The sequence below is a fragment of the Eucalyptus grandis genome, chromosome 11 (genome assembly GCF_016545825.1).
Source record: "Eucalyptus grandis isolate ANBG69807.140 chromosome 11, ASM1654582v1, whole genome shotgun sequence".
NCBI lineage: Eukaryota > Viridiplantae > Streptophyta > Magnoliopsida > Myrtales > Myrtaceae > Eucalyptus > Eucalyptus grandis.
In genome coordinates this window covers 30,620,618-30,646,667 of record NC_052622.1, presented here as the reverse complement: position 1 = coordinate 30,646,667, position 26,050 = coordinate 30,620,618, and the positions used below count along the sequence as shown (strand labels likewise).

The window sequence follows — 26,050 nt, the reverse complement described above, 5'->3', positions numbered from 1 at the left end:
TATTTATTGGTTTGGTTCGATTCGGTTAACCGATAAAAACCGAACCGAACCGAAAAATTTCGGTTTTTAATGAAAACCGAACCGAAAAAACCGAATTTTTCGGTTCGGTTCGGTTCGGTTTTCGGTTCGGTTACTACACCCCTACGTCGTACATAGTCTTGCTCTCGTCGCAGGAGAAGGATCGACAATCCTTCGATCTCCCGAGGTTCGCCGTCTTCTTCACCGCCTCTCCGATTGTTCTCCATCCTCGCTCCGCCATTTCCCTCTCCGTCGCCTGTCCAGCTCCGCTCTCGATGGAGTCTCGATCGGTGGCCATCGACGACGCCGAGCCCGAGCAAATCTCCGAATCTTTCACCTGCTGCATTTGCCTGTGAGTGTTCTCTCTCTTTCTCTCCCCTCACCCCCGGGTAAGTCTGGAAGATCGATGAATTTCGTTTTGAATCGCGTGTCCGCATCTTGCGGTAGTCGGCGATTTCGTGCGAATTCGGCTGATTTCGCAAAGATGACTTCTTCTTTTTTTCCGTGTGCTCGCTGCTCGCGATTGGTATTTGTCCTGGGCGATGACCAGTTTGCTAATTGACGTTGAAGTTTGCACGGACGGGGGTAGGGGAGGAAATGAACTGATACTAGAAGGCGTTTTATTTTCGCGTTCTTGCTTAGGTTTTTGGATAGCACCAATCAAGTTCTAGAAATTTGCCTCAGTGGGGGTTGAAATCGGTGCTAGATGTAGCGGTCTTCTGGAAAAGCTAGATTTTGATGGATGGCTAGTTGTGGCTTCTTTCTTTGTCATCGAGGATCTTTCCCGTTGTCTCTCTTAGTGAGGTTATGAAGTGATAAACATCATAGATAAGATGTTGTCTTGGTTCTGATTTTTGAATTCCAGGATTCGGTCTTCAGTTGCTGGTTTCATTATGCTTTCCCTGTGTCTTCTTTAATTGCGAAGAGGCTGTTCATCTGATAATTTCTAGTTGAGATGCCTAGAGAATGACTGGCATGGCTTCTATATTTGGTGTACTTTTTTCTAAATTTGTTGTGACGGAAGCTTAGATTTCGACTATGATAGTTTCATCAAATCTGCAGTGGGCTCTTCTTCTCCCCTGGGTATTTTTTTATGTTCTCAATTTCACGGTTGTGTATTGCGAATAAAGTTAGTTTCTCCTTCCTCAGTTTAAACGATTAACTTCTATGTCTCATCTCATATTTTCAAATGCAAATGACAAGATTTTTGTTACAAAAATATAATTTGTCACTCAATGTGAAGGTCTATTATCTAAAATTACTCGCGTAAACAACACAAGAAGTAAACTCCAGTTGTAACAATGGCGATCATCCTCTAAGAAATTGCGCCATGCAATGCCTGAACCTGCATTAGTGACATTGGCTTTGGGTCCTGTCATTTTTTCTTCTTTTTTTATACGTCACCTTAACGTTGCTTGTGTATTTGAGCAGCTATTTGTTTTTATATTTGGGAGAAGCAGTTTCACCATTCTATTCTCATCTCACTGCAGGGAACTTCTGTACAAGCCAATCGTATTAGGTAAGGAGCTTCTATTTTCCACATACACATGGGAGTTTCTCTGTCTGCTTATTAAACAAATTAATCGTTTCCCTTGATGCAGCGTGTGGGCATATTTCCTGTTTCTGGTGTGTACATCAATCAATGAGTGGTGTACACGAGACCAATTGCGCACTGTGTCGGCAACCATACCTTCACTTTCCCAGCATCTGTCCGTTACTTCACTTTTTGCTGCTTAAGATGTATCCTGATTCCTATAGGAGAAGGGAAATACAAACATTAGGTGAGTTCTCTATGTTCACTTGCCTGCTGTTAGCTATGTAAAATACCTGTAGAACAATGTTGCCCATGAAAACGACTTGGCCAGACTTATTGAGTTTATGATATATTTATGTCAAGGAGGAATTTATTAATTGATTCCATGAAAAAGGATCTAGAAGGCCATACTTGCTGTTAATTTCACTTCTTTTCCACATCTTATCGCTGAGTGAAGGAGGGCTTAGCTAGCTGATTGTGCACTTGGAAAACAAGCAGTGGTGCTTGTCCACTGGTTGTAACTTTCCACTCCATAGCGTTGTCTTCCCCTTTCAAATTTGTTCTCACATAACATTTGAACTAAAAGCTTCGAACTTAGATAAATTCCATAATTTTCTCATGCAATGTCTATTTTGTTCTTACTAAATGGGGCCTTAATTTTCGGAAGCATCAGTGGCATTACAGCGGGTGTTGGAATGTATGCTTAACGTACTATCCTTTAAGTCTTAATATGCAGTTCTAGATGATTGTCATATTCTGTCATATGAGTATGAGTTCTGCACCTTTTAAATATTGAAGCAATTAAACAACCTGGTGAGGTATATGAGAATGTTCCTTTCAGGATGGTTGCTGACAGTTCCTTCTTAAGCTTGATCACAATTTCTTGTCCCATTTAATCATGCATATGAGAATCATCAGATCCACTGGTTACTATGATTCTACATTGATTTTTCTACCGGCTTAGTTTTGTTAAAACATTGCACAGATCAACTTTTCTGAGATCCCCCCCCCACTTACCTTTGTCTGCTCCAGAGGAAGAAAAGAAAGAGGGAACTTTCTCTCCGCAGTTTGATGCTCTTACGTGGAGATCAGGCGATGAGGAACAACAAAAGTTATCCCATTCTTCACAATCACACATGAAATGTTCGGGCCCTAACTCATCTATGGACACTGGGTCTTTTAGAAATGGTGAACCCAATGCAAGGAAGGTGCAATCAGAGCCTGCTGAGGGTATTGATAGTTACGGTCCAAGCAGTCCCAAACAAGACTTGAAACTAGGACATGATATAACTGTTCAAGATGAGAATGCACATCCAGTTGGCTCTGACCAAAGCTGCAAGCAGATTACTGCATCGGATGTGCTCTGCGCAGAATGCAAGCAATTGCTTTTTCATCCCGTTGCTCTTAATTGCGGCCATGGTATTTTTTACATTTAGTTTTGTCTTCCAGGTTCAGAAACTCTTTTGAAATTTAAAATTAGAAAATATATTTATTCTAATTCCTCTTTTATGTGGTTTGCATTTCCAGTATATTGTGAATCTTGCATTGTGTATCCAGCTGATGAAAAGCTCACATGTCAAGTTTGTAAAAGCCGACATCCAGGGAGATTACCAAAAGTTTGCTTGGAGCTGGATCATTTTTTGGAGCAACAGTTTCCTGAAGAGTATGCTTTGAGGAGATTAGCTGCACAGCCTACACTGACCAACTCAGAGAATGATAGCCAAAAATCTCGTATGTTCTGCAGCTCCACCTTTTATATAGTTCAGAGTTCGAGAGGTTTATTGCAGACCATCATGACATCTAGTAGTAGCTTCAATCATTATTCATTGCCATTTATAATATTTGAGATGCCACAATGGTCGTGGTGTTGTGTTAGTAGGTAATAGCAGAGCTGATACAGAACTAAGGAATTCATCACAGTCAATTGATACTCCGGTGACCCATTTTGGATTTGGCTGCGATTACTGTGGGGTAAGCTTTTCATCTCTCTCTCTCTCTGTCTCTCAATGCAAAATGCAAAAATGTTCTCTTTTATATTTACAGAATGGAAAGAAAATTTTAAACTATCTTGAACTTCAATTGATGACAAGCGATTCTCTTATATTAGCAAAAGATAATGGATGTAGGCATTGAAATTTTTACCATTTTTGAAACTTTTTATTTCTTTTGGCCCAGATATATAAGTTGGGATTGATTCCAATATTATATTTGCTTTGTTTTGGTATTTGAGGCTTTGTATAGCCGTAGTTTAATTATATAATCATTGTGCTTAGTAGCATACAGGACTATTGAAATAGACTTTTAACTTACATTAAACGTGAAATTTCCATATGGTAATTGCCAATGTATAATCAAATGATACCTTTATAATTCTCCTTAGCAATCTGCATATTTTGAATGAGCGGCATTGTACTTTTGGTCCCTCCAAAGTCTTTTTATCTGAATATGTTGCTGCGGATGGTGTAAACAAATTTCTGACCTCAGTGTGACCAACCAATTTTTTATTTTAACTCATTGAAGCGATAAGTGAGTATTATTGAGTTGATTAAGTTGGGATTATGTATAGTAATATTCTCGGGTCTTCATATACAGATGTATCCAATAATTGGGGATAGATACCGGTGTCAGGATTGTGTCGAGAGAATTGGCTTTGATCTCTGTGGAGATTGCTGCAATTCCCGTTGCAAGCCCCCCGGCCGGTTCAACCAACAACATCGACCAGAGCACAAGTTCGAACTCAAAAAGCCACAGCTCAGTTTGGTGACGGAGCGACTGGACTATGGCTTTCATGCTCTCGTCTTAGATGAGGATTCGGAAGATACTATCTCATTTGGTGCTTCCACTTCACCAAGTGATGTTCAGGAAGATGGCGAGAATGATCTGTCGATTAACTTTGTTTTTGAAGATGATGCAGATTCAGAACATCAGAACAATTCCCAGTCTAACTCTAACTGAAGCCCCTGTCTTGGAAGCAACAGTCCCAATTAACCGACACTTAAGAGTGCTTGAGGATGGACATCACACTTGAGTTGAGAAACTGAATTTGTGGTGATGACTAACTACAACGACACTAGCGGCTTGAGCTCTTTTGAGTTGCGGCCTCTGTTATTTCTCCACGGCGAGGGCAGGAAGCAGAAGTCATAGCGAGAGGGCATTTAGTAGAATGCAGATGGTCGCCTCGTCATAGATGAATAGTCTTATGGAAGTCTGGAATTTCATAATATATGGAGCGGATTAGATATTCCGTGTGTCTATATGTAAATGTTGAGGCGCTATGTTGTTCTGTAACAATGACAGAACTCACGATACTGTACATTGTACATTAACGGTGAGTCTTTCCCAGATCTGTTTTATGCACAGCTGGAATTGTGATAGAGCTTCTTCAGCTTCCATTGCATGGTCCGGCAGAGTAAGAGCATCTGAATTGTTGATCATGTGCGTCCACCATTGATCTCCACTATAGATCTCATATGATCCGATGATCTAAACAAATTTGGTGCTTATAATTTAAAGATCTTCGGATATATCGTATACATACTCTAATGACTCTGATTATACACTCTTTGGCTTGTTATACCTGGCTCTGCTGGCTTCTGTCAAAGATTGTAATTTGTGTTGACATCTTTTTATGTTAGCCATGCATACGGTTGGAAAATTGGCCAGTGTTTGTGTATTCTTATCAAAGGACCAGCACAAGTACGCGAGTCAGGAGAATGTGGTCTATGCCTTTCAGGAAATTGTTTTTCAAAATTTCCAGTGTTTGGCACACGGAAAACAAATCAGCCAAGGAAAGTGGCTTCCATGAACGGAAAAAAGGTATTCTAAAATAAGGAAATCGAAAAGCAGAAATCATTTTCCTTGCTCTTTCTTTCACCTGGACCAAGAATATTCTTTTTGATGCATTCCTTTTAAATATCTGTTTTTTCTTATTTTTCTTAATTTTTCTTTACCTTCTTTTTCCTTCTTCTTTAGCTAAGGTCAAGCTCACTCTCTGGTGAGCTTGAGCTTATTGGCCTTGGGCAAGCTCAACCTCGCCTATGGTTATTGGTCGGCTGTTGTTGTCATTAGCGTTCGGCAGAAGAAGAAGGAAAAAGAAAAAGAAAAGAAAATTTATATTTTTTCTCTAAGAAATAAAATAAAATATTAAAAAGGGTGGACAAAGGAAAATTAAATCAGATTTTAATTTTCCATACTAAACAGCGGAAAATATTTGATAGTTCATTTTAAAGTTTTAGCCGAACACCATGAAATATTATCATTTTTCTGAAAATGATTTTTTGAAAAACATTTTCTCACATATTCCAAGAAATGAATGGCGTCCTAATTTGAGGACCACTTTGTTGATGAAATTTAAGTGATTTTGATGATTTCTAACCTATTCTTAATATAATGTTTACTATAGTATGGTGCGGATGTTTGTGACGATGTATAAAGAACAAATATTATATTCATAAACGAAAAGGATCACAAGTCTGTTTTGTTTGTAAATTAGCATCGGCAGACTTCAAAAATAGGTGAAGGCAATGTCTGTACATATGGTGAAGATATAAGGTCATTGGTGATGTTAGAATATCGGTCATTTGATGATGTTTATTAATTCTTAATTATAGCCATTATAAGGTGAATATGTACAGCAAAAGAACCGGAAGTCAAATAGAGAATAGGAAAAAAAGGTTGTTTGACAAATCTATCATAGTTGAAGCAATAGGACGGCAGCAGTAGCTATTTTGGGTAGTCTACAAAAGTTCTGGAAAGGAACTGTATGCCTCAAACAGCAACACCAATGGATGTCTAAGACATCTTCAACGAGAAAATTAAAGATTATTATATAAGAGAAAATCTTTGAAATCAAAATGTTAGAGTCACGTGCAATACGAAACTCTGAGATTTGTTAGAAGCTGTGTTCTAAAGCTAAAAGCTATATTATTGCTCCTTTGTAAACGTGTAAAATATCAAATATACAAGAGTAAATACAATAACTAAGTCCTAATAGTATGATCTATCATCAGAAATGGTTCAATATTTGCCAATTATAACTTGTTGAGGCAGTTCAGTAGGGCAATCCAGCTGTTAGTTAGAAGAATGGACATAAGCTTGGGGATAAAGCCGAACCCTTATCTTACTTGCAATAGCACACAACTTGATTCACACCGGTTGAAATATTTGCTTGACTTGATATTTGCTAAAGTTGCTACTATTTTCTGCAAATTTGTCAGAGTTTTCCAAACAACCTATTCACCCTCTATAGGTTGAATTCTTTGCCCTTTATTAACCCTAACATATTTCACCTTTTGTGAGCTTAGTTTTGCAAGATCACATCACACTTCGCATGCTTGCTCTCCCAAGATTAAAAAAAAAAAATGAAGCTTATCCCTAATTTTGCTCAAAAAAATGAGAGTCGAGAGAAGAATTTCTGCAGTACATCCTTGGGCTGTGTCTCCATGCCAATTTAGGCATTCATTTTCATGTACATTCTGCTTTTGTGATATGTATTTTATTGCCTGATATGTTTTGCCATCGAATATTTTATACACACCTATAAGTGGGACGTACTTCGACAATAAGTAATCTAATACTTCATTATAAATTTCAATAATTACAATTCTTCAATGATTCCACTTCTAAAAAGCTGCCACGTTTTCTTCGCTTTAACCCTCCTATCGTTCCAAATCATTGATTAATTTGAATCATCACAGAGGAAATTTTTTACTTATTTCTTTTCTTCGAATTATTTTTTAATTCTTTTAGTTATGAGCTCAATGATTATGGGTTGCTTTATCAAGATTAGAAACGAAAAGGTTTCTAATTCAATTCCAATTTTAATTTTCCAGCTACTTGTTCTATGGCTTTAATTTGAGCTGCAGAGCCCACTCTAGTAATCGAAATACCCATAGTAGTAGCAAGTCTTATTCCGACATCACTTAGATCGGCTTGTAAGAAAATTTTGTTCATCTCATGCCCTGCGAAAAGGTGATTCTTAATAGCTTGGCCTCTACCTAACGACCCCAATTATGAAAACGCGCTAAACTGGCTTACCTTCCTATTTACTTATATTGAAGATAATTTATTCACGGGTGGACCAAATGAATAATAATAGGTGCATTGTCGTGCAAAGCTAGATACATTGGGTCTTCTGAACTCGCCTACATAACTCGTAAGCCCATTTGTCAAGCCCACGGCAACTAATCCAATTGAGCTGCAATTTATACTTTAGTGCCTAAAACGTAGAGTTGTCAAAACTGGATTGAAGACCATTTATTTGCCTGTATATGATGGGTTAAGTGATATATGGGTTAGCTAAATTTCGTTAAATGGATTAATATGGGCTTTAGTACTAAAGTTCAATCAAATGTGGGTTTTTAATGGGTTCAAAGCCCAATCCACCAGCACTCCCTATTCACCTGTCTTCACATTTAGGTTTGGGGTTTTGGGCTGGGGCAACTTATCTTGTAGTTTTATGCTTCACTTATGATCTTTTTTTTTTTTTTTTTAAATTGAATTTTTAGAAAATCGCAGAAATTAATACTTAAAATTTTATTTTTTTACATGCTACCGCATAGTATAAAGGCTCTTGTTTTTAAATATGTATGTGTTTGAGTAATGTGAGCCGAGTCGGTAATGAATTGATTACGAGGTTAAGTCGAGTATGAATCACTAAATTTATATTGCATACAAATAAGTCAAAATGGGTTAAATGGATTGATTTAGGTTACCCAACCAACCCATTTCACGACCCCACTAGGATATTAAATATTTTATGCGCGAGTAATAATTTCTATCATAAGAAATAAATAGTCCAAAAAAAATGAATACAATTTATTTGCATGTCCTTTGTCATACATAATGTAAATACATTAGAACCTTTAATTTTATTTATATCATATGAAATCCCCAATCAAGTCAGAAAAAATGTATTAAGATGCGATTTGTCTTTTAATATTTGAAAATTGAAATACATTATCTATATCTATCATCGAGATTTATTATAATTTGAAAATGATAGCCCTATGCATGCATGAAATAGCTTATCAGTAGACTTATTAAACAGATAGGCTAGCTCGAAACATTTAACCCGCTAGTGATCCAAACTCTTTCCAATCCATATTGCTAAATTCAATCTAAAATGTGCAAGTATGAAGTGAGTGAACATAAAATCGAGTGAAGGCAAAAGAGAAAAGTGAAAATATATTCATAAAGATGAGTTGGATTTAAGTTAGTTGTGGAGCCATACTCATTATTTTAAATTTTATCATTCTAAACTCATTTGCTAAATATAACCATGTAATAATAACTCAACACATTTTTAATGTATTAAATTATGAATTTATGATTGATTTTGACAGGTCTATTTACTAGCATCCTTTAAAACTGATTAGAGGTTGAGATTGAGTCGGGATCCGGTGAGTGATGGCGCGCGGTTTGGATTAGGGGAATCTTCGATGCAAAAAGGTGGATGAAAAAGTGAGGAGGAGCGGTGGGACGGGGATGTTTTAAATCCTTTGTAATCAAATGATTTAACGAGGAGACCCGTTGATTAGCATCGGTTCGTGAGTAATAATCATTGTTTCCCCAGATTCCCCTAGGAGTTTGCAAAAGCCTAACACGCAAAGAGAAGTATTAATGGGTCATTGATTGCTTTACTCGTGTCCCCGAGATTAATCATCAGTCTCACTCACCTGCGGATCCTTCAGATTTTGCTCATAATTGAGTCTTGAATGCTGTCTTGATCATAAGATAGAGATAGAGAGAGTACGAAATTCATTAAGAAAAAGTGAAATTTGACTAGAGTGTGGGTGATTTGATATGCGATCCGCGAAATTTTATTCAAAATTAACATTACGAAAATTCCATAATAATACATCTATAGTAAATTTAATCCAAACTAATTTTTTAATTATCAAAACTCTCGACTAATAATAAATTTACTAAAATTTCTAAACTGAAATATTTCTTACAAATTTACCTTTCATTAATTTTCATTAAATTAAATTAATATTACGAAAAAAATCAAAATTAATAAACTAGTGACAAACGAGGGTAAAACCCCAAATTGGTGTACCTATTAACTAATATATATTATCTAACTTAGTAATTTAACATTAAAATTTAATAGAAGCTAATAGACGATATCAATTTTGGGTTTTTCGTGATATTGACCCATTAATTAACTTAGCATGGTTTTGTTAGGATGATGAAACGAATTTTTTTTCTCATGAAGTTGAAATTTGTGTATTTTTTATATGATAGTTTAGGAGAATGACCATACGAGGAGAATTTCGATTAATTCGGTGAATTCAAATTGTTTTTGCAAAGTATTCCTTGCACTTAAGTTTTTGTCGAATGCCTTCCTGCACTAGATAAGCGTGTATCAATTAGGTCTGTTAAGATAATTATCGATGATAAACTTGGTTGACCATTTAACATTTCTTGGTTTTTCATTTTTCTTCCATGGGATTTTTTTGTGCTTTCTCTCTCAACAACCTAAAAGTGATAGCCTCGATGACAACACAAATCTTAGAACTCAATAAGAGACTAGTAGAGAGAGCACAAGCAACATTTTAGGTCCCATCCAAGGGCTCGGTCTAACTCAAACTTGTTCATTAATCATCTCTAATTCGAATTTAGCACACAGAAGTGAGATTAAAACGGTGCCACTGTCCATAAATCGATCCACGGGACTAATTAGAGAAACCCGGCCACCAAGTTAAGAATAGGAATGGAGATTGAAGTGTGAAAAATATATAGGATTAAACTGAAAAATGACGGGGGGTTTAGTTAGATGGGCAAATTGGTAATGATAATTTGTTGCAAAGTTTTTATTTTTTATTTTTTATTTGGAGGTTGACGGTAGGGCTTCGTGTTGGGATTGGTGACAGGGGGGGTGAGGGGGAGTGAATTGGCGGGAAACTACCTTTGGGAAGGGCGGAAAAGATTCCTCGAAAGCCGTTCGTCGTACCAGAATTAATTGAGGTTAGTGTCGATAACATCGGTATTTGCGAATCGACGTAATGGCTTTGTTGGATTAAAAACAAAAAAAAGCCCTTTTCGTTTTTCGGTTGCAAATTTGATTTTTCTATGTTACCCTTTTAGACGACATGATTGTCTTGTCTTGGTAAATGAGCCCCCAATCAATCTTTTTTCCTACCTTTTCTTTTGTCTTTTCCCTTTTATATAAAAAGATGAAAGATTGTATAAATATATACACACACACGCGAGTCTTGTGGATAATTGCCCTCAAAGCACCGGTTATTAATATTTGTATTTTCAATGCATCAATTACGTCTAATACGAAAAAGCAAATTCTCCTTAATCGTGCGTTGGCGATATATATTGTTAATTTCTACTTCATTTGTTTCGTCCCTTTCATCGAACAATTACTCATTCTCCTCTCCTTATCAACAATCACCCAACTTTATATGCAAACATGTCGTATATTCCGACACTAGCATACATGAGAAATTGTACAAACAACATTCAAATAAAGAAAAATATCATTTTCAAAATACCTATCACTTTTGAATTATGTGCAAGTAATATGATAAACATAAGAAAAATAAATGTTGTTAATGCACACAGTATGACAAATGAATGTAATCGATTTATGTTTTCAAATGATCACCATCGCTTGTAATAAAATTCTTCTAATACAATTAGCCCAATTATTGACTACGTTGACTGCAATTCTGCATATTTCATCGTCGTAATAAAGTGAATGTGCATCATAGGAATATATTTATGCAGAAAAATGAAGATAAGAATTTTTCTAAATAAATTGTCCGGGTACATGTCGGACACGTTACATCCCACATTGGCTATATATATCACAGAAGAGGCTTTGTTAAATGATACATAAGTAAGAGCCACCTAGAAGAAACGCGATTATAGGCTCGTTCGAGTGGTAGTCTGTGCTTTGTTGACCCCTTTAATCGCATATTAAGCAGAGTACTCACATTTGGATTCCCCCGTCAAAGGCTTGTTCCATGTGAATTGGGCTGAGTAAGTGGAGTTCGAGCAACACATCTTCCGAAAGCCAATATATATTATGTGGAAAATTTCTCTCGAGTAAACTTAAAATGGACATACTATTCAGATTGAATGACATGTGAGTTTTATCATTGTTCGGATCTGCAATGCGCTATCTACAATACATTTCTCATAAAAAGTACTAGAAGAACTGAAAAAGAACCGAGATTTCATTATGTCCATAATAAGCCTTCTCATCTTATGTGCTATGATGACATAATGCACAAGCTGATTGCCACTCTCTCGTTCACAATTACCGCGATATCATATTGTTCTACATTTGAAAAGTTGAAATACTTGATTAAACATTTTTAAAAATATAGGTGATGATTGAAAATGGTAAAATTTGATTAAACGTTTAAAAAATATAGATGATGATAAAAAAAAAAGGGGTAAAATTTTAGAGTTGATACCATAAAAAATCCCAAAATCAGTATATCTATGAAAAATTTACCGCAAGCTTGTACATTTATAAGAAATTTATCCTATACTGATTTTCATTAACTTAAATTAAATATGAAAAAGTACAAACTGCTACATTTGTGACAGACGAAAAGTAAAATTCCAAAATGATATCACATGTTAACAAACTCAACAATTTAATATTAAAATTTAATGAAAATTGACAAATAGTAAAATTGTTACAGTGTGTATCGTTTGGAGTTTTTTGTGATTAAAAATTAATTTGAGGTAAATTTATCATGAATATACTGATTTGGGATTTTTTTGTTGTATTAGCCCAAAAATTCGTGTTCATGTGGTGTCGTTATATCAATCTATTGAAGTTGCATTTGGTAATCATCTTGCTCGATAATAATTTTTCTCAAGAATTTTTTTTTTTTTGTTTCCTATACAATTTTATGAGCATTTAAACGTATTTTGTAATTGCACAAAATTTCTAATCTTGGAACAAAAAGAACAATAATCCATCTGGTACGAGTTCCATATTTTTTTTTGTGATGTAGAATTTCTTTAATTTTTAAAAATCTTGTGAGTTTTTTTTTTTTCCTTCTCTTTTTTTCCTCTTTTCTTCTTCCTCCTCTTGCTGGTCATTGAGCCTCGACAATGGTTGGCGATTGGCCAAAGATGATAGTTGACCTCAAGGGAACCTCCCCGACCTTTGGCACGGTCGTTGGACCTTATCTTTGCTGAGCTCATCAATCAAATAGAGGAGGAAGAAGAAAAAAAGAAGAAGATGACTTGGTTTCATAAATTGTTCCTAAAAACAAAGATTTAATTCTCATTTATGTTCCAAATCGCATTCGCTCACACCTCTGATCTATTATGGGAATGAAAAAATTAGTTGATATTATCGAACGAATTTCTATTTTTATTTTTATTTTTTAAGTTTTGAGAAACAAAAGAATATTAGTAGTCATGAGTTGGTCGGCTACCAAACATGATCTGAGAGATAGCTCGAGAAGAACATGAGTCAACACGTTTGTACTTAAGTCTACAAAAAAAAAAAAAAAATCTTACAATCGAGTTGAAATTTTATAGTGACCGCACAAAACGCCAAGAACAAAGACACATTGGCACGACATTTATTGTCACGATGCATCAGTTTTGTGCCTTTCAAATCTCACTCTAATCAAGTCAAATCCTTTGGATCAATCGGCTAAATCAAGAGGTGCCTTCTTGATTAATAAACAAGAGTTTCATCAACACAAAACGGCTTATTCATGTCCGTTTGAAAGTCGGCCGAAGGTGCTTTGACCATCGTGACTGAAAATAAAAAAAAATTAGAATTTTTTTTACAGCACTAACTAAACAATCAAATGACGAAATATTGCAATTTTCGATGCAATAATTACGCTCATGACATGCAGAAGTAGTCTTACCGGAATTTGAGTCGGGCGACCGCTGCACCGCTTCATTTGCTCGGGCTTCGTTGACTTATGAAATGGTTCTAAGCCTAATGCCCTCCGCGTTCTTTTTATTTGTTCATTAAGGATGGAGATTAATATTTAAAAGATGGGTATTTTCCCATTGATCACATTTAAGAAATATTTTGCTAATTAACATAATCCGGACTAAATAAATTATAAAATAATGAGTAATTTGTGACTTCGAAGAAAGCAAGAGATCAATAAAGTAAGCCTTGCATAAAAGATATTTCAAGATAACGAGGGCAGGTCTCTCGGGTATGATGAAATTAAGTTAGTGACGTTTGGTAAAATGCATACAACATGTTGTTGTTTTTAATGCTCCAGCGGATAACTTAGAATTAATCATCCATGTCGGTTTGACTTTTGCTTCTTCCTAGGATTTATTGATTGTCGGCCTAAGGAGCTTATTTACGCACTAGACTCTATCTATTTCACAAATAATGAATAATTAAAATGATTATTTTTATCGTTTGAAATAATTAATTAATAAAAATATTTTCATTATTGATAATAATTTATGAGTAAAAAATTTTGTGTACGATGAAAATATTTTTCATCTATTCTTTTTTATAAATAATACAAATGGTCAATATTAAGAAAATATTTTTCAAATAATTAATTTTCTACAAAATAAATGCATCCTTATCATTAGATGGTCAACATGTAAAAAGATTCAAATATAAAGCTAACTTCAAGGGTTAATATTGCGAAAAACAAAAATTATATCTACTGTGATATAAAAAACCCTAATTTTTTTTTTGTGTAATAAAAAAATCTCAAACTTATAGCACTGTATATTACTGAAATAAAGGGTATAAATGTTTTTTTGTGACATAAAAAAGTTTGAGATATTTGTGTCACGATAGGTAAGTTTAGGTTTTTTAATGGTACAAAAAAAAACTTGAGATTTTTGTATCACGTTGGTCATAATTTTGAGTTTTTTGTGATATTTGTTCTTACTTCGAACATATACAAGACTAATCCAATTATGAACATTTAAGAATAATCCATAACTATCCTTTTTCTTCTTTTTTTTCACGTCTAAGGACATAAAATAAAAGAGGTAGGATGGTGCTATCTACTGCTCGGCATGGTGTTTGTGCTCGACCTTGGCCGGCGGACCGACATAGATAGACTCGATTATGACACAAACCCATCTATGTCATGTCCAAACCTATTTAATTACGCATCACATCGTATGGTGCTTCCTCGCCCTGCTCCCCTATGTGAGTAGATCGAATTTCTTATTTTCGTGGATAGTTTTCATTCGAGACCGTTCAAAAAATTGTAACATCAAAACAGTTTAATCGAGAAATCATTGCAGGGAAAAGGTAGGGTCATATTGATTTCTCTTTTCTAATTTTGTATAAATATTAATTTTATTTCAACTCGCTCAACAACTCCCGCACCTGTCTCTTGTAAACGGCTATGATTGACATTGTCTTTTCTCTGGTATTTCATTTAATTAGAGACTATTTTCATTTATCAATGACGTACTTTGACAATATTATCTTAATTTAGAATAATGAAAAGTACATTATTCTTTTCGAGATATTATGGATTATGGCGAAGTCAATTGAAGAACTCTATTTTGTTTGTCCATAGAAGTAGAAAGGTCATCATTAGATGGTATTAACACATTTTCTTTTCTGAAAAAGAAATTGGAGGCATGAAAATAATAAGTAAAAATTTGTTTTTTTTTCGTAAAAATAAATAATTTTAAAATATTCTAAAAATGATTGTTTTTTTTTTTTTTTGGTAACCAAGAACTCCACTACGTAAAAATGATTATTTATATATGGAAAATGAATAAATGAAGATATTTCCATCATCTAAAAAAAGTTTAGACATAACAGTTGCTTGCAATAATTTTTTTCATTGACTAATTATTTCAAATGATATGAAGTCATTTTTAAGAAAATATTTTTCCAATAATTCATCTTTCATTAAACAAATGAACCTAGGCATTATTTACATTTTCTCATAATTTGGACTTTTGTACCGAATCAATTCCGATCGATATGAAACTTGAATTAATCAAAATATTCCACCAAAAATTCGTCCGCTTCATCAAAATAGCCTGATTTCCAATTGAAATTTTTTCCCTTTCAAAGAGCGCGTCGACTTGCGATAAAAGAAAAATTACACTCTATCAAAATATTCATTTTGGGTTTGAATTTTCTTTATCAAAATTGTATATAATTGATAAGGTCCAGTCATTATTATTTTTTAAAATAGATTATGCATGCTATTGGCTTGGATAGACATGATACATAAAAACAAAAACAAAAACAAAAAAGGGTGGGTAAAATCTATCCAAAAGCTTTCAAAAGAGTTTTTGTATATAAACGCAACACCATGTCAACATGTTCCCTCCATCCCCAGCCCTAAAACTCATTTCTTCCTTCCCTTCCAAGCTCTCTCTCTCTCCTCTGTTTTCTCTGCGCATGCAAGCTCCACGAGAGGGAAAATCGGCGGCGGCCATCGTCGGAATGGGCAAGTACATGAAGAAATCCAAGGCAATCCCCCGCGACGTCCCGCTCCTCGAGGCCTCCCCGCGCTCCCCCTCCGCCACCGGCGTCCGGACCAGAGCCAAAACCCTAGCCTCGCGGCGCCTCCGGAGGGCCTCCCAGCGGCGGCCGCCGCCCCCCGCCGCCGCCGCCGCCGCCGCGCCGAGCTTGGACGCCTCTCCCTGTCCGTTCTCTTACCTCCAGCTCCGGAGCCGGAGGCTCCGGAGACCCCGTCTCGCGCCCTCCCCGGAGGCGAGGATCGACGAAGGACCCGCGGGGAGCGGTTCTAGGGGAAGCTGCGACGCTTCGTGCTCGGCGAGGACGGCATCGTCGAGCGGTGGAGTGGAGGGAGAAGGAGCGTGTGTCGGTCGGGGTGACAAGGGAAACGGGGGGGAGTGTGTCGGCGATGCGGCTGTCGACGCGTCTTATGGAGAGAACGATTTGGAGATCGAAGACAGAGACAGGTGAATAAATTTCGAATTTTGATGCTTAATTCTCCTTTCAAATTGCAAACTTGCGAAGATGCTCTGTTTTCCCCCCCTTCCCTTTCCTCTTTCAACACCCTTGTTCTTCATGTGAATTTCCTCCGGTTCGTTGGTTGCCCCTTCGTGCCGACATTTCTTTTCCTGGGTTGAATTTTTGACCTCTGAGTAGTTAGTTCTCAACAAATTCGAAAAAAAAAAAAGTTTATTTTGTGAGGGTTTTGTTCAGTTAGGGTTTTAGGTTTCTTTGTGTCTTCATCCTTGCGCGCTTCTTTAGGCCGTCTGTCCTCATAGCACAGTTATTATTCGGTTTGCTTCGCCCAAATAGAGTGATAAAAGAGAGATCTTTTTTCCTCCAAGTGATGATCTTGTAGTTTTGGCCCCACGCATTTGAGATACTTTAATAAACTGGCATGAATTTGGGCTCTTTAAAATGTGGGCACTTTTCTTTTTCCACAAATTGATCCTGACAACAACAGTAATTGGAAATTAAAAAAGCAAAAAGATACCGACCCTTTGGAGAAATGGTTGCCCCAATGCCAGAGGTCCGAAGGCCCTTTTTTTTTACCTCATTTCATTTGTTTGAAGATTGAGACTTCTTTGGGCCTGTTGATTTTGGTGGGGTAACTTTGAATTCCTTTTCAGGAATTTCTTCATGCTTAACCAGTTGCCTTGTTTTGTTGCTAGCAGGAAATTGGAAAAGAATAGGGAACTACGAAATTATACTGATAAAAATGATTTATGTTGCGACTCCTACTGCATGCCCGTAGAGAAATCATTTTAAGTTCAGGGAGCCTTTTGCTTATTGAATATGTGCATTCTAGCTGTCCTGAACTGACCTTTTCTATTGAGTTAGGCTTGTCGAAATCACATTTTCCATCCTGATGACTTTAAAGAGAACGTAGCAGAATAATAGTAAGTTTTAGGATGTTCTTTGAAGACAACGATGGTTTTTCACCGAGTCAAGTTATGAAGTGCTTTAAGGGGACAAGCTTTTAATAATGGACGGATTTTATGCAGGAGCACAAGGGAAAGCACGCCGTGTAGCTTGATAAGGGACTCGAACGCAAACACGCCACCAGGGTCAACCACAAGACAGCAGAGCTCATGCACTGCTCACAGAACTCAAATGAGCATACTTAGAAGTATCCCGACCTCAGATGAGATGGAGGAGTTCTTTGCATATGCCGAGCAACGACAACAAAGATCATTCATTGAAAAGTATATTTCTCGTCCCTTTTTTGCTCATTATCGTCTCACCTGGCTGCTTATGTAATCGTTACTACTGCATTTAGAGTAAATTGTCCGCAATCGACTTTAAGCAAAACAAGGCAGATTAACTGATTATATATCATGGTCTTTTTATTTACTTCCCTTGATTGTTTTCACAGGTACAACTTTGATATTGTCAAGGATCGTCCCCTCCCAGGTCGTTTTGAATGGGTGCAAGTAATTCCATGAGATTTGCATTGATGCTGGACGAGGAGGTGTATCGCATACGGAGTCAATGTACTGGAGTAGTAAAGAGCCTGAACTGTGACATAACAGACGACGAGCACACTGATGAGATATTAAATTAAAGTCCCTTGACAATGTCTAAAGAGCCGTGATCTATGAGTAGATTAGAAACCGCCTTTTTAGTTGCAAACGCCATTGGAGTTTGTTGAGAAAGGAGAATATACCCCTTGTACATAACTTGTTTCTTCAGTATATGCTCTTTTCTCCTTGTCTCTATGTTAAAGAATACCGTGCTTTGTTGTTATACGCTTTTCGCTTATATTTTGTCCTCTCTCGAGTCATCCTGAAGCTATTTCCACGAGTATGGCCAAGGAGGAAATCGACCTGTCTCTCTAGCAAATCTTGATGTGATGTTACTGAGTACGTGCATTCAATGGAGGTCATTTTCTATCACGTGCTGTATAAAAGGCTCTTGCTTGATCGTGGCAAGTCATTGTTCCCGAGTCAGTATCGTACGTGTGGGCAATTCCTAATGCCTTTTTTTTTTTTTTTTTTTGGGGATCAAAACCTAATGCCTAATGCCTATTAGAAAGGCTCCTTTTTTTTGTAACTTCCAAGTTTAGAAAGTAAAATCTCAGTGGAAATTGCCAATTGGTGAGGAAGCAGGGTCTTTTGGATCGGAAGGGTGATACGCTCATGGCATGTCTTTGCTCTGCCACGCAGGCGAATGTCATTATTACTGCATTGCACATATACTCATCGCATGATAATGAGGACATGAAGGACCATGGCATTGCAGAAGGAATAAAATGCAGCGACGCCAGCCACCAGTCTCGCCAAACATTCAGAGATATGCGTTGAAAATGTATCAGCCAAGGGGCGGATTCAGTGCACTGCAATCTCAGTGGTGGATAGAATTGTCTTTATCTTTTGTTACACCGAGTACTCCCGCGTGTACCCACGTTTCAATAAATGCCCACTTGACTAGTGATCGTATTCTTTCATCTTGTTGCCTCTCATTCGTTCACTATTCACGGGCCATTCTCAGAAACCCCCCTGAAGAAATATAATTGCGATCAGGAAACCTGCAGGGCGTCAGATAAAAGAGACCACGAGGCCATGAAGTGGGATTCTGCAGGAAGCAGAACAATCCTAAAAGCTCCCGATGGCCAAGCCCCGCCACTGCACCGGCCACGTATTCATTCCAGACTATCTGAGGCAAGTTCTCAGGTGCCTTTGCGTCACTTATGGATTCAGGTGACGCTTAAAGATGTCACAACTGGGAAGTTCAAATCCGGAAGCAGCAGTGATCAATCTTCCGTAATCGGAACATGCATCGGTGAATTGCTAAAATCACTTGCATAAATGGCACAAACCATTTTCAGAATCCTTGTTTAAGAGGACCGAAAAGAGGGTTATGTAAATTGGGTGATTCTGGCTTAGGCAATGGAAAGATAAAATATGAGTGATCGACCCACTGGATGAATGGCTACATTAGGCAATACATTTTCCAGAGAGTTTGCTGTAAAACATGGAAAATTATGAGAACAATAAGGGTGTTATTAAAGGAAAAGAAGAGCCGGCGGTGGATCTTCCCCTCAGAAGATGTGTTTCATTACATACATACATGAAATTGAATAAACACTGATGCCTAGTGGCATTAAAAATGCTGCATTGGATCTGCATTTGCCATATACTTCAGAATCGCGTAGCTTATGAGCGCTAGTCAACAAGCTAAGCCATGTATCGGACAATTTTGTGACACTGTCGTATAAGAAATTGAGCATGCTAAATGAAAGAGCTTAGCAAGTAATTACAGCTTAACAAGAGCTGAGCAAACTAGTTTTTACAAATAGATTTGTACTTACAAGCTAGCTCTAATATTAACTACTCGTTTTGGTTTGCGTCTAACAAAATGTAGTCAACATTTTCTGCTAAAGTTGGAGAAGCACTTGTCAGTACATATCAGCATCAGACTAATTCACTTTTGATTCAGTGGTCTAAAAATGCTTTCAGTCACTTTAAGTTGATCCCAACAAGGTGCATGATGATTTTTTTTGGTGCATTGGTTATCTCCAAAGCTCATTCTGTTGGCAGGATCTTTCCAGCTGAGAGATTAAAATGAAGCAAGGTCAATGTTGCACATTAACATCAACTGTGAAAGAACTACTTGAAGGGTAATGATGCGCACCAGAACAGTTGGATTCCTGTTCATTCTTACCTGGTTGGTTACACTTTCGCTTAGAAGCTAATTAGTGAGATTAAGGACTTGCTGGTGGAGAACTTGAGGCCCCCTTTGATTCAGCCATTTCAACTTCATATGAACTGCTGTCGGAAGATTTGTCAACCCCCATCCTCATTTCCTTCAGTTTTGCTAGTTGTATTGCCCGCTGCTCATATCTGGTCATGGAAATGACATGTTATGGTAGAATAAAATAATTACTTACAAAACAAAATCAGACGTCATTTAGACTGGATAAGCTTTCTGTTTGGTATAAATACTAACATGGCTTGGTAACTTACTCAGCTATATGGCTCTTGACAAGCACAAAATATATTTGCCAAAATTGCCGCTCCTTCATGTGTCGGGGACATAGCATATATCGCAGTTGCGACATTTCCTGAAATGAGCTTGATATGGTCATAGAGCTGATAGATATGAATAAGTAATGCTATCTTGGCCTTAAAGCTTCACTTCTATGTTAGCCAAGTAAGACATGTACAGTTTCATGTTACCAGTCATTTAGATGCACATGGCGAATGTTTGACTTTACACCGTTACATGTTCTTAAGAGTATTTACGTCAGCAGTCTGTCCCAAATATATAACTTGCAGATAGTGAAGCAAGTTCAATAGTGGGGTCTCTAAATATTGATGAAGAAACAAATTTAGTGGATACAAACACCACAGTAATAAGTGCAGGCTACTGAACTAAACAACCACTATTGAGTAAACTTCAAAGTCAAAGAGGGAGAAGCATCAAAATAAGAAGAATGCATCTTAAACTATTTTATCCGATTCTATTGGAAACACAAGCAAAAGTGGGTCCTATTTAAAGATCATAGAGGAACATATTTTTTTATCATCCTCGATCAATTGAAAGTCTTTTCAAGACAGTATGAAAACCTAATGTAGCTTTATAGAGAGTCAACCATATGTTTTACTGTCCAGTCATCTCAATTTCATTAGGACTCTATGTAGTACAATCTTAATGACTCGTTATCCCAAAAAATAGAGCTCTCTGCTTCATCAGATAACAAATCTGTTTCTAGAGGATACTTAGTCCTCTTGAGCAGTCCACATATATAGAGGCTGGCTCATTCTATTAAAAGCTGCCACAACAAACCCAAGATTAAACCCAGTGTGTCTTAATCCTAGTTCTATGTAAAAAAAAAAAAAAGGAACTCAAGCATCAGTCTGCTTGAGTATATCCTGTGTAAATACCAAGAAAATTTTTCGTCTCCATCTGTATTGACATCGGATGATGCAAGAAGGTTTATTAACATAACAATAAGCTCCTATTTTATAATAAAATTAGATCTAACATCATGAAAACATATTAAATCCATTAAATTCTCCAATGTAATGATCAAAACAAAATGCCAGCCTAGAGCGTTGTTTGCCACTAGTCTTTCCCTGTATAGTCTGTTCTCTGTGACAGAGCAATTAATCGAATATGTCGGAACTACAGTATGACAGATCCATCTAACAAGAATAGCTTTGTGTCCTTGACTTGGTTTCTCCAAGCTCCAATGCTTTCTCTAAGCTCCAATGCTTTCTCTTTTGCTACCGAAGTTAGCCTATCAGCAAGATATTACCAGGCCTCAAACCTCATTCCTTTCTACAATTTTTAGGTATCACTATGAAGCTCACTATATCTAAAAGTAAGTTTGCCAAATTCTGAACCTCAATTCCTCTTCTTATCCTAAATCAACGAAGAGAACCAGAATCGCACATCAGAACACGGCGCTGACCACTGGTTTGGTTACAGAACATCCAACATCTCATATTCGCGAAATCCCCCTTAATCGAGTAGAGGAAGTGTGCACCGAAAGGCATCACAAAGGAAAGTTGCAGTGCAGTCAGGCATTACTCGGAAAGAGGCAACCAAGTACACAAGTAAGTTAACATCTTCATAATGCAAAATTTTCCACATCAATTCCACACGCAGATCACTATTCACAAACCTTAACACTTGTAAGCACAAGGAAAGCATGCCTCTCCTGCCACTCAGAGAGATCCTTCCTCACACTGCATGCTGAAGCAGTTCTCGCAGTGCCGGAATCAGCACCAGCCACGCCGTCATCTGCAACACGCCCAATCAATCCAATTTCCACCCAAAGAACATAAACGAAAAACCCAAATTGAGAAGCTGAAAAGCTCTATCATCCAGCGACTTCCAGAACCCAAGATTCCAAAATCCATCCGAAACACGACCAAGAAAAAAAAAATCGCACCATTGTCGACTGTCGTATGGAAGTTCTTGAAAGTGTCTACGGTGAAGGTCTTGACCAAGTCGACCAATGGCTGCGTTATTCCATGTTGCTCCAAATCTTCGTCGGTTTGGTGTCGCTTCTTCTTCGAGGATGGTTTGGGTGGATCTGAGATTTTGGGGTCATTCGCATCTTTCAGAAGAGTTCGCCGGAACCAGGATGACCAGTCCATGGCCTTCGTATGGTTTATGCTGCACTTGGATTTTGGGTGCCTTTCGTTAGATTTAGATCCCAGGTCCGCCTCAACCCCGGAGCGATTTCTTGGAATAAAAAGATCATTTCAGTTTATGTTAACATAAACCCATTCAATCACACACAAAGATTGTTTGAATACGAAGATGCGTATTGCACGAATAACATCATTGGATGAAAATTCTAAATAAAGATTTACAGCGAGATCATTTTTCTCAAAAAATTATTAAAAATAAATTTTGTTTCAAATAAGAGGATGGATTGATCAAGTCAGTCCTAAATAAGGATTTCACTCACTAACGAATGCTTAATTTTTACGGCAGCTGAAACAGGGCATTTTGGTCCAAAATATAATATGATAAGGATTAAAAAAAAAAAAACTAAAAAACACCACAAAAAAACAGTTGTCATTTTTGTTCAAAACATTTTTTAGGTTACATAATATGGGTGTGCAAAGGAACTAGGACACGCCCAGATTGTCCGAAATCTGATCAGAATCGCTCGGAATCAATAATTCTTAAGAAAATTAGTTTGGTTCCTGGTTTCATGGGCGGATTTGCCCACCTACCCATGTGGACCGGACTTGTTATATTATAATAATATATTAATTTTTAAGATTAATTTTTGTTCTTCAAAATTAGCCCATCCAAAATTTAAGGCTTCAATCTCCCACTCTCTATCTTGTCTTTTTTAGTTCGAACTCTCCCCTAGCTCCCTCTTCTTCTCCGACTCACCTCCGAATATGCTCATCTCCCTTCAAGTCCTAGTCCAGAAGTAGCACTTGGCGAAATAATGAGTCGATTCTCTTTTCCCTCCTCAAATTTGAACTCTTTGCTTCTTCTTCTTGGTTTCTTTAATTGAGAGGGCAATTGGGCGGGCTTGGCCGTTAAGGTGGTGATGGCAGGTTTACCTGTGAACTCTTAGTTTTGTCCCTGATTGACCAATCATGTGCAGAGATTATAGGGGTGTGGGCTCCATAGTTCAAGTCAGTCATGATCGCTCCAACAAAGAGCGATCTAAGTGTCATATGTTTAGCTCCTTTCTCTTTGTGTTTTTTTTTTTGCTCAGCTCTCTCTCGTCTTCGAGACCCTCCCTCCATTCCTGGAGCTCCCTCTTGTTGTTGCTTCTTGATCTCGTCTCCAATTTTCAGTAAGAAAAAATGGCGGTTGAATTGAAGTCTCTATTCAACCCACACAACCTAAGAAAATGCCTAGTCCTCTCTCTTGTATTGAAGAGCTCTCATCTACTATTTGGTGGTAGGTATCACAAAACCCCAAGCTCTGTTTTCATGATTCTTTCAGCCACTTGTGAATCACTCGACATGAGCACACTTCTTTGCACTAGTGGCTTCTTCTCAACAAAGGAAGTGAAAATTCCGTTAAACCCCAACAACCGATAAACCCTAATCAATTCTTAAACCCAAATCCTTGTCTTGGTGCCAAAGTCAATATGGGAAATAAAAAGTGTTCTCTAGATTGCACGTAGTGGGTCTTCAAGCTTTGACTCAAGGACACCTCTATATTCGAGTAAATCATCTTGCATGCTCTGTCTTGTTTTGGCACTTGATTATAGAGGGAGAGGAGGAATCAGAAATGCGAATAGCAATACTCAACAAACGCTTGGGCAAACTTTGGTTAGGAACAAAAATTACTGCAATGGTTGAGGTGGTTCTTACAAAGAAAATTAGAGAAGGTAAGCTTACCCTCGTTGGCAAGCTTTTTCAAAACCCAAAGATAAACTTTCTCACTTTCCAAAACACTATGAGGAGAGCATGGACACTTGAGAATGTAATATTTTCCCCTTTGGAATATGGAATTTATGCCATTAGTTTTAAGACTAAGGCAGAACTACTACGGGTGTATGAGACTGGTCCTCGGTCCTTCTCAAGCCATCTATTGCTACTCAAAAAATGGGAGCCAAATATGCCTCCACACCATTATGAGTTTAATACGTGTGCCTTTTGGGTGCAAATTCATGGACTTCCTTTTGAATGACTTACAGAAGAAGTGGCTATTAGGGCTGTTGAAAGTCTTGGTCTAGTTATGGATGTGAAGGTTGAAGCGAAGGGTGGAGCTGCTCACAAAATTAGGAAAGCAAGAGTCCTCTTAGATGTGACAACCTCCTTAAAATCTGGATTTATTGCTAGTAATGGAGGGAAAAAGCTCTGGTTGGATTATAAATACGAGAGGCTCTTTAACTTATGCTATTCCTATGGTAAAATGGGGAATTACGCCAATTATTGAGAAGAAGTGGAATTCAAAGATGAAAACTTTGAAACTTAGGAAAAGTGTCTCTATGGCTAGTGGCTAAAAGCTGAAGCACAAAGTCACAGTCTTTTTATGAAGTTGTTTTATGGGAAGTTAAAGGAAGAGGACAAAGAGGAGAATTATATCCTCAAAACTATAGTACATTCCCTCCAAATTGTGCCCTTTATGAGAGATATCCAACATCATGTATCTCAGCCCAATCATGTTCAAGTAGAAAAGGGAAAAGGCATAGATTATGGGGACACAGGCATGCAGGCGCAAGCCAAGCAAGGTGAGGACTTCATTCCTTCCAATTTGCCTGATCTAGGTAAGAGCAGTGACTCTCCCTCCCTTGATTTGCAAATGCTTCCAGAAGTTACTCAGAACAATAAGCTTAAAGAGGCCAAGAAATATAATAGTAAGAAGAAACATAGGTATAGCCCTTACGAAACACAAATGACAAACTCACAGTTACTAGATGAGACTCAATTGTTGGATACACCTGTTCATGTGGTGTTAGGAACAATGGAATGGGCTTTGGTGGCTAGGCCTAATAAGCTACTAGGTTACAAATGAAGTTGATATGCTGGAATTGTCAAGGGTTGGGCAATCCCTTGACAATTGAAGCAATTAGAGACCTTGTGACATAAGAGAAGTCCAGTATTGTGTTTTTAATGAAGACCAAAAATCAAGAATTGGTAGTGCTTCGTTTAAGGAGGCAGTTATGACTCAAGAATAGTTTTTGGGTGAATCCAAGGGGTATTGCAGGGGGTGCGGCTATTTTTTGGGATGAGAAAGTATCTATAACAGTGGAGTCGAACTTTGAAATCTTTATAGATTTGGTGTGCGTATTAGAGGAAACAAAACAAAGAATGCGACTAACCTTTATACATGCACCAAATGAGTTCTAGAGAAGACTAGTTCTTTGGAAGATATGCACAAAATTAGCCTCTTGAATGATCTACCATGGGCTTGCATAGGAGACTTCAATGAAATCCTTTATCATTGGGAAAAAGTAGGGAAGCGCATGGCAGAACACTATCGGCTCAATGCTTTCTAGGACTTTGCGCTCCTTGATGGACCTGGAAAGTAAGGGATGTGCTTTCACTTGGGCAAATAATAGGGATGGAGATAATCATGTCAAGGAGAGATTGGATAGAGTATTGTGCACTATGGATTGGCGAAGTTGCTTTCCAATTGCTGAG

The 26,050-nt window shown here is 37.4% G+C and overlaps 3 protein-coding genes across 3 annotated transcripts; 2 read left to right on the top strand and 1 right to left on the bottom strand.

The window, feature by feature from the left end:
- The first annotated feature begins 141 nt into the window (after positions 1–141).
- On the top strand, positions 142–5,146 carry LOC104425738 (E3 ubiquitin-protein ligase PRT1). The gene is made up of 7 exons (XM_010038523.3): positions 142–370; positions 1,509–1,537; positions 1,620–1,799; positions 2,585–2,971; positions 3,080–3,283; positions 3,429–3,523; positions 4,145–5,146. The coding sequence occupies exons 1-7, from the start codon at positions 294–296 to the stop codon at positions 4,505–4,507; spliced, it is 1,335 nt and encodes a 444-aa protein (XP_010036825.2). The 5' UTR covers positions 142–293; the 3' UTR covers positions 4,508–5,146.
- Positions 3,542–18,218, top strand: LOC104425737 (cyclin-dependent kinase inhibitor 3). The gene is made up of 4 exons (XM_010038522.3): positions 3,542–3,550; positions 15,882–16,438; positions 17,477–17,677; positions 17,848–18,218. The coding sequence occupies exons 2-4, from the start codon at positions 15,912–15,914 to the stop codon at positions 17,915–17,917; spliced, it is 798 nt and encodes a 265-aa protein (XP_010036824.2). The 5' UTR covers positions 3,542–3,550; positions 15,882–15,911; the 3' UTR covers positions 17,918–18,218.
- Positions 18,219–19,559: 1,341 nt separating this feature from the next.
- Positions 19,560–22,676, bottom strand: LOC104425736 (hypothetical protein). Its single transcript, XM_010038521.3, has 5 exons — positions 22,372–22,676; positions 22,102–22,220; positions 20,438–20,535; positions 20,136–20,314; positions 19,560–20,022 (listed from the first exon to the last, which is right to left on the bottom strand). Exons 1-4 carry the CDS (start codon positions 22,577–22,579, stop codon positions 20,176–20,178), a joined length of 564 nt encoding a protein of 187 aa, XP_010036823.2. The 5' UTR covers positions 22,580–22,676; the 3' UTR covers positions 19,560–20,022; positions 20,136–20,175.
- Between the last annotated feature and the right edge of the window lie 3,374 nt (positions 22,677–26,050).

Coding starts and splice junctions, on each gene's coding strand:
- LOC104425736 (XM_010038521.3), bottom strand. CDS start 22,579: ATGGACTGGTCATCCTGGTTCCGGCGAACTCTTCTGAAAGATGCGAAT. Junction 20,536..22,101: donor TTGTGCTTACAAGTGTTAAG/GTTTGTGAATAG, acceptor AGCTCATTTCAG/GAAATGTCGCAACTGCGATA. Junction 20,315..20,437: donor GTCAAGAGCCATATAGCTGA/GTAAGTTACCAA, acceptor TTCCATGACCAG/ATATGAGCAGCGGGCAATAC.
- LOC104425738 (XM_010038523.3), top strand. CDS start 294: ATGGAGTCTCGATCGGTGGCCATCGACGACGCCGAGCCCGAGCAAATC. Junction 1,538..1,619: donor GTACAAGCCAATCGTATTAG/GTAAGGAGCTTC, acceptor CCCTTGATGCAG/CGTGTGGGCATATTTCCTGT. Junction 2,972..3,079: donor TGCTCTTAATTGCGGCCATG/GTATTTTTTACA, acceptor TTGCATTTCCAG/TATATTGTGAATCTTGCATT.
- LOC104425737 (XM_010038522.3), top strand. CDS start 15,912: ATGCAAGCTCCACGAGAGGGAAAATCGGCGGCGGCCATCGTCGGAATG. Junction 16,439..17,476: donor GAGATCGAAGACAGAGACAG/GTGAATAAATTT, acceptor GATTTTATGCAG/GAGCACAAGGGAAAGCACGC. Junction 17,678..17,847: donor CAAAGATCATTCATTGAAAA/GTATATTTCTCG, acceptor TTGTTTTCACAG/GTACAACTTTGATATTGTCA.